This window comes from Aquarana catesbeiana, linkage group LG04 (assembly GCF_042186555.1).
Source record: "Aquarana catesbeiana isolate 2022-GZ linkage group LG04, ASM4218655v1, whole genome shotgun sequence".
In the NCBI taxonomy this organism is placed as follows: Eukaryota; Metazoa; Chordata; class Amphibia; order Anura; family Ranidae; genus Aquarana; species Aquarana catesbeiana.
This window is the reverse complement of record NC_133327.1, coordinates 234,852,655-234,860,737: the sequence shown is the minus strand read 5'-3', so window position 1 is coordinate 234,860,737 and position 8,083 is coordinate 234,852,655. Positions and strand designations below refer to the sequence as shown.

The 8,083-nt window shown below is 43.0% G+C and overlaps 1 protein-coding gene across 2 annotated transcripts in view; it reads right to left on the bottom strand.

Annotated features, from left to right (window-relative positions):
- Nucleotides 1-378: 378 nt before the first annotated feature.
- Nucleotides 379-8,083, bottom strand: part of MFN1 (mitofusin 1) — a 69,495-nt gene continuing 61,790 nt past the window's right edge. For both annotated transcript variants that reach the window (XM_073626258.1, XM_073626257.1), the window contains exon 18: nt 379-1,975. In XM_073626258.1, the coding sequence (XP_073482359.1) occupies nt 1,906-1,975 (70 nt within the window). In that variant the 3' untranslated portion in view covers nt 379-1,905. The remainder of the gene's footprint in view (nt 1,976-8,083) is intronic.

Here is an 8,083-nt window from a genome sequence, read left to right as displayed (position 1 = left end):
ATCTATTACCTCTGCTTTTAGGACTGCCATCACATACCCATTGCTCGATTTACATTTTTTCTGTCTGCACTGTAGCTACATAGCAGGCCAGAGAAAAATGAAGGCATCCAAGTCCACATTCTTGTGTGAGGCAGCTTTTGGTGCCAGGACCTAGAAACTATGCTGCACTGAATGTGTGTAATCACTTGAAAAACCAGTCCACAGACTGCTGGATGAATCTATCCCATGTGTTTGAAAGTTTCATCACACTTTCAAAGAAAACGGTCATGAGAGAGCCGTCACTGCTGACTGTACATCTCAAGACCTACCGGTCATGCAGACTCTCTTGCCTAATTACTATGAGAGCGTATTCACACATTGGGAGGGGGGGGGGGGGGGTTTCACAACTGGATCACACAGAATCTGGAGACACTGTAAATAGTAACCAATCGTTTCCAACTTCGGTTTGTTCAGCTAAACTTTGAATATGAAAGCAGATTGGTTGCCATGTACAGCTGCTCCAGATTCTGTCTGCTACTGTATCTTGCTTTGTGTATTTCTGTTCATTTATAAATCGCACTGCAATGTGCTTACACCAACCAAATGCACATACCTAGTCCTCAGCAATTTGCAATGCATGCAATAAGGAACATGCACGTTGCCTTGCAGTGCACTGGAAAAATATTATGCAGGTATGTTTTTCGGCTCTTGAACACTCACAGAGGACCCTTAAATGGATGCCTAACACAACAAGTTGTGCCAAAAATGTACATCAACATACACAAATTTGAATGGGCCAGAGTTTCCTGACCTAAAACAGGAATGCAAATGTAGACCTGACTTTACCTTTTATGATATGTATACATGACTTGGGTTACTGACTCAAAGTATTTAAATTAGAACTATAGGTAAAACCTCTTTTCATCTTGGATAGTGTAAGGGAGAATTATAAACCCTTTATTGTTGCCATATGTGTTTGGGGAGATTTCCCTTCTTTGCCTGTTCCACAGCAATAGCCAAAGTGAGGGAATCCCTGGTTGTCACCAGAATTAGTGTCCCACTGTAAGATTTCCCACCTTTTACTGTTCTGGGGACAGCCCAAAATGAGGGATTTTTACTTTACCTTTCGATGGGAACAGTAAACATGACAAATAGAGAGGATGAATCTCCCCAATGGGGACGACAGCAAAAAAAAAAAAAACTGACAGGTGTTCTAATCAATCTTCACTCTAACACTAAAACAAAAAAAAAAAAAAAAAAGTTTTGCCTTTAGGTTGGGAGGTCATAACAGCCAAGAACCCAGCATATGCAGAAAGTTTAGCAATGTTCTTCTTGACAACTACATGTCAAAGACCTCTGATAGTTTAAATGTCTAAATAGAAACTAGCTGCTCGTACATTTAGAAATCCCAAATGATATTCACCCAAGTAGGCACAAGGTGGGGTGTAGTGAAGCAGAAATGCATAGTGGACTTATCTGCCATTTTCAAACATTTGTTACAAACATTTTAATAAAATATTACATTTTGCATTCATCAGTGTGTACATATTTAATATATATTAAAATAAATATATATATATGTGTTTTACGGTCAAATGCTCTTAAATCAAACTTTAAAATTTAGAGGAACTTCCAAAATTGTCTTTAGAAAAAAGTGAAGATGGGTGAAATAAGGATTCTGGTAGCAAAGATGAATTTGTAACCTGTCTGCCAGCTAGCTGACCTGTAACTGTGAAATACCAACTTTTATAGTCCTGAAAGCATAGTACAGTATCCAGCGAGCAGCCTTAACATTGAACAGCAAGTGCCACACGGTTTTCCAGGCCCAGCTGGTAAGTGATATAACCATTAGTGAGGTGGAACCCAGTGAAAAGCTTGAGATTACTCATCTCTACAGAGTTCAGAAACTTTATCCTTTTCAGATTTTTACTTGGCCTGGTTAAGGAACATCTTTGTAAAATGATCCAGCTCATTTTCAAGATGGACTGCTTTGTTTCTAGAAAGAAAAAAGGATAAAAAATAAAATAACAGCAGCTTCAACAAAGGTGAAAAGCTAAATTCTAAGTATAGCACATTATTTAGGCAAAAATTGTAGTGACCTATTCAAATATAACAAATATAAGTAAATCACTCTAGTTGTGAAATATATCTGCATATAAGAAGTATCCAAAAAGGATCACATAACAATCAACCACATCAACAAAAATGTTCTTAATATAACACGAGGATGATACATAATAAAGTTTGTCAATTGTACTCCTGTTGCTTCAAGACAGACCAATTCTACTAGGATCACAGTGCTGGAGGACTACAATAGTCAACATTATTCCACTATAGGAGTTCAGACTGCAATATCCCTAAAGGATGGCTCTTATAAGGAAGATATTACATCTAGCATTGTCCTCCACTGTGTCATTTGCTTTCGCATGAGAGTATTGGGGATGATAGTAGTCAAGAAAGTCCCCTTAAAGTGGTTGCAAACCTATAATAAGGCTACCTGTAGCTACCATGAATTTCTCCTAAACTTGCATAGTTTAGGAGATATTCACTGTATACCCATGTGCCGACGTCATCGGCACATGCGCACTGAAGAGACAGCTCGTACGTGCCGTTTCTTCAGCTAGTGTGCCGCTACTGGCAGCTCCCACGTGCATGCGCGGGAGTGACATCATCGCGGCCTCGGCCAATCTCAGCGCCGGGGCCCACGATACCCGGAATTAACTCCGGGAGACATGTTGCCGGCCAAAGCGGTGTGCCGAGACCGCTTCTGGGGCTTCGATCTAAGGTAAGTATATCATAATGAGCTAGTATGCTATACATACTAGCTCATTATGCCTTTGTCTTGCAGGTTTTTTTTTGTCCCTTGGGTTTACAACCACTTTAATCAAATCTCACTCCAAACATCTGCAACGCAATATTCAGTCATCATTGGGCAATGGTCTCTGGACAGGCCAGTTCAGTTGATGTCAAATGCTCCTTTGCCTTGCTGACAATTTAGCTCATGAGTTGAATGTTTTTTTTCTTCCCATCTTTGGGAAGATTCTCATGATGAACACAAGTCTGTTGGGCTTGGGAGCAGTTCTGGGCACCCTGTTGGTGCAGGAGCTTAGTCATTGGAGGAACCTCACCCTGAGATCACTCAGAGATTACACAGCAACCTTCCCAATGCCGCAAAGAAACCTGCTCTTCTTTGAGAATTAAGAGACATTTAAATATATCACACGTGGAGGGGGAAAGCTTCAGATTCCAGCAGGTAAGCTCTTTACACCACACCTTAATTCCATTTGTCTGATGTCCCCAGTCCAAAAAGCAACTAAAGCCGATATACTTCCCTTCACCCACAAGAGTTAGGGTGACCCTTTAATGGGAAGAGGGCATAACTCTGAACTCTGAACCTGGGGGTCTTGCAGTTCTTCTTTTGGAACTGGGTGGCAGGTTTCTGCTTGGAGTCTTGGAATGTCATGGCTTTCGACTCATCCTTTATCAGGGGGAAAAAAAAAAAAAAAAGGGAGCATGGTTTATTTTTATCCACAGTCACCTTCTGCCTGAATGCATCAATAGGACGGCCAAAAAATGCTTGCCCTAAAAAGGCAGCTGCCTGATCAGCTTCTTACAGAGAAGTTCAGCAGACCAGCACTTGAGCCCCAGGATTTTTTTCTAAGTGGACAGACACATCTCCTAGTCTTGTGAGTTGCCCAAAATAATCTTCCAAGTCATTCACCAGGAAAGCTCAAGGCTCTCGAAACTGCTCTAGGTATTGTCCAATAACCAGATCCTCAGGATCAGATTCCCTTGACTGGTCCTGGACAGGAGTACACATTTTGCCCGAGTGCAAACATTGCAGCCACTGCCGACTGCAGAGCTGCATCACAAGACCACCAGGACCCAACACTCCATGACTTTTTGAGAAGTAGATTCAAGAGGTGGTAGGTTAATATTTGTTCTGCCCAAATCTGCCAAACAACTGTGGTCCTTTGCTTTGCCTGCGACAAAAGGTCCTGAGCCTCCTCCCGTGAGGACTCCTGATCCTTACTAACTTCCTCCTCTCCCACATCCTTATCTAAAGGACGATCCTCTGACACCTCATCCTCTCACAACATGAAAGGAAGGGAGGGAGAGTGACCCAGGTGTTCCAACCCAGTGAGAACCCCCGAGAGCTGGTAGCACAGGCAAGAACGGCTGCTATAAACTTATCCCAGGATCAAAGGAATATGCCCCAGAAACAGTGGAAAGACCAGATGAGGGCAGGGATTCAGAACTGATCTGACCCTTAGGTGAACCATTACAGAGAAAGTTATGCCGGGTGCCCTCTCCACCTAAGAAACGAATTTGGGAGCCCATCCCTTCATCCCTAATGGGCACAGCCTGCATACACAGTACCTCTCTCCACACAGGTTGCCCAGACACAGCCAGCCCACCACCAGCAGCTGAGCAGCAGTACAGCCACAACAATTCTGGCTTCCAGCAAGTAGGCACTCACCAATTCAAGTGGCATATATAAAGCCCTTCACTACCGTCATTCTTCACTCATCACGCTGGGATTGCCCCAAAGGGGCCTTCAGGGGCATGACTTTCTCACAGGGGATCACCAACCTGAATATGTAGAGCACCCTGCCAACTACATTACAGGATGCCAGGTACCATGTTGAGTGCTACCTGACTAGCAACATTACAAGCCATGCCTTATCATGCCTTATCTTCTTTGCAGAGGAGTCCGAGTAACCTCTCTCTTGGCCCCAGGGCTGTAGGTGACTGATCCAGATAAAGCCCTTTCCTTTTTTCGCAGCAGTGGCATACAGAAATAGGTAGTAAATTTACAAGCAAACACCCATACCAAAAATCTTCAGAGAGACTTTACAGGTACATCCATCATCTAAGAACACTAGCAGAAAGCTTAGGCCTACTCGAGAAAGCCTGCCTTTATATCTAGTAACCTGTAGGTGGCACCATAACCCAAGCAGGCATGAATATGAAGAAACCCCATGTTCTGTGATTAAGACATCTTGTGTCCCTGTGCGATTAGGAAATAGTTTCTACAGCAGCTGAAAAGACGTCAATTCACTTAGGACACTAGTCATGCTGGTAGTAGGAGGGGTTTTCCTGGGCTGATCTACAGTTTGTTTGCCAAAGTCCAATGCTCTGTAGATCGCAGTATAACCCAAAAGTTAAAATAGAACTAAAGCCCAAACTTTTTTTTCCTTTTTCATTTTTGCTAGAGTATGGTATGGTTATAACCCCTGCCATTTTCCTTTCCGTGTCCCATTGGGGAGATTTCCCTTCAATTCCTGTCCCATAAGAAAAAAGGAAGGGAAAAAAAATCCTCCAAGGTGAGGAAATCCCTGGTTGTCACCAGAACTAGTGCGCCCACTGGAAGATTTTCAATCTATTTCTGTTCTGGTGGAAACCCACAATTTGGGTTCACGTTCAGCTATACTGGTAAACATGGCAATTTGAGAGGGTGAATTCTCCCCATCAAGGCACAGACAGCAAAAAAGAAACTTGTCAGGTGTTCTATCCCTCTCCACTTTATCAAAAAATAAGAATTTGCTTTTAATTATATTTTAAAGACTTACTGTGTCCCCTAATGGGTGAGAAAGAAATCCTAAATTGTATAAGGATCATGGCTCTGAAAACTTGTCATGAGAGAAGCACACGGGCTGAGTATCCAGACCCCTTTTCAAAATGCTAGTTACCTGGTTGTGGTGCCAATGTAATTGTTACAATAGTCTCTGGCCTGAGCTTGTCCTATCAGCTCACACTTCACTTGTCACATAATTATTCCAGGTCAGTGAATCAGAGGGTACTGAAGTAAAAGGATGACTAACAGCACAGGCTATTCATAAAAGTTGTCTTTAACCCCGATTCAAAGAAAATCCCTTTCAAACTGAAAATTAAGCACAGCCAGGTGTTAACTAGTACTGTGTGCTGGTTAAAACTATTGCTGCAGTGAAACCTGGACACATTTCAAGTGGATACTGAGGCATTCTGCCCCTGCATCCCACAATGCAACACAGTTCTTCAGAAACCTACTGAGAGACGTTCCACATGGAACAGACCAGGGGCATTCCTCAGTTCCAACAATTCTAAAAATCAGAGGTTCCATAATCCTGGTGGCTAGTTAGGTTTGGAAACTCCCAGGACACCTGCAGCCACAGACATAAATAGAGCACCAACTGCTACCTGGTCATGAGCAACCTTCTTTTCAAAAGGTTAGATTACTGGGTCCCAGCTAGTGACAAATTTACTTTATGAGGTACAGTGGTACATCCAAGTTTTAATAATAACAGTTGATTAAGAGTCAATAGATGGAAATTACTGCTCTAAAGGTTTGGCCAGGTATTAGTTTGTTTAGACAGAATGTATTTACAGACCTGCACTTTAATACCCCCTCGAGGCTGTAGGAAATAGAACTATCTTAATATGAAACATAATTAGTCTTTTGGTGGTCAAGAATATTTATTTTTAATCACCCGCTGTTGATCGCTTCTTCCTGTTTCTTCTTACGCAGATATCATAAGATAATTTAACAAGCAAATTTTTTTTTTTAATTACAATGCATTTTTTATTATTATTTTTGCTCTCATTATTCTGTTCACTACAAAAAGTATATAGTCTTCCATTTTGTAGCTTATATAAGTCTGACTCGATGAGGGATAACCCTTCCAAAGTCGGTCAGGATATAATATATTGCAGCCCATAATTAAAATACAGTAATAACTGAGTAACAGTGTGGAAAATGAAGTGTGAAGTTGGCACCCCATGTTTGTAAAACCTGAATAAAAATATACAATTTGTTTGTGCCGGTTTGGTTTCTGAGATATTAAACATTCAATTTAATGCAAGCCCCGCCAACTTTGCATCCCATGTTGCTGAATTTTAAAAGACAAACATGCCATTCGTTTGTGCCGCGTTTGTACCACAAAAATAAACGTTCCTGCTGCTTTGGTTTCTGAGATATTGTGCGTTATAGTTGCTGAAACCCCGCCCACTTTGCACCCCATGCTGCTGAATTTTAAAAACAAACACGCTATTTGTTTGTGCTGGTTTGTGCTACAAAAATAAACATTTGTGTCGCTTTGGTTTCCAAGATATTGTGCGTTATATGTTGCCAAACCACACTGACTTTACACCTCGTTATTAAATCTTGCATACAACTAGATTTATTTGTTCCCAGTTTGTGCAGATTTGGTGGATATTGTACATGATGTTTTACTTCACATGTGTAGTTTTGCCACCCCCCGCAGGGATCCCTCCCTTCCCAATCCTCTCCCTGCAGGGATGCTCCCCCCCACCCTTCCGATTCTCTAGAGCTGACTGGAAGAAGACAGGGGAGGGGAGGGGCACAGCTGGCTCTGGCTCTAGTGAGGCGGAGTATTGTCGGGATCTGTTCCAGCTGCAGCGCAGCTCTGTGCTGTCAGCATATAGTGGGCAATAGCCCACCACATGCTAAGTTTTTTAGTCACAAGAGAACATACTATATGTCATCTTGTGAACAAAAAAAGGTTGGGCCATAGTACTCTTTTAACAAAAGTTTAAATCAGGTGTTAACAGCAAAACAGCACTCCAGCAAATTCTCTTTTACAAGTCACTTCTTTTTTTGAAAAACTTCTACAGTACCTGACCGCGAGATTGTGTTTCCAGTGCGATCTCATCGCGCTGGTTCTCGGCGACAGGGTACTGTGCATGTCGCACTGGCTCACTCATCAGGAAAGGAAAACTTTTTTCTCCTTTCGCGATGAGCGACAGGCAGTGCTGACAGCTGTCTGGTATGAATCCTGAGGGGGAACGCCACGCCAAATTTTAAATGAAAAAACCGGCGTGGGTTCCCCCCCAGGGGCATACCAGGCCCTTAGGTCTGGTATGGATTCTAAGGGGAACCCCTACGCCGAAAAATCGGCATGGGGGTCCCCCAAGATCCATACCAGACCCTTATTCGAGCACGCAGCCCGGCCAGTCAGAAAAGGGGGTGGGGACGAGCGAGAGCCCCCCCCCCCTCCTGAGCCGTACCAGGCCGCATGCCCTCAACATGGGGGGGTGGGTGCCCAAAGCATCTTGTCCCCATGTTGATGAGGACAAGGGCCTCTTCCCGACAACCCTGGCCGTT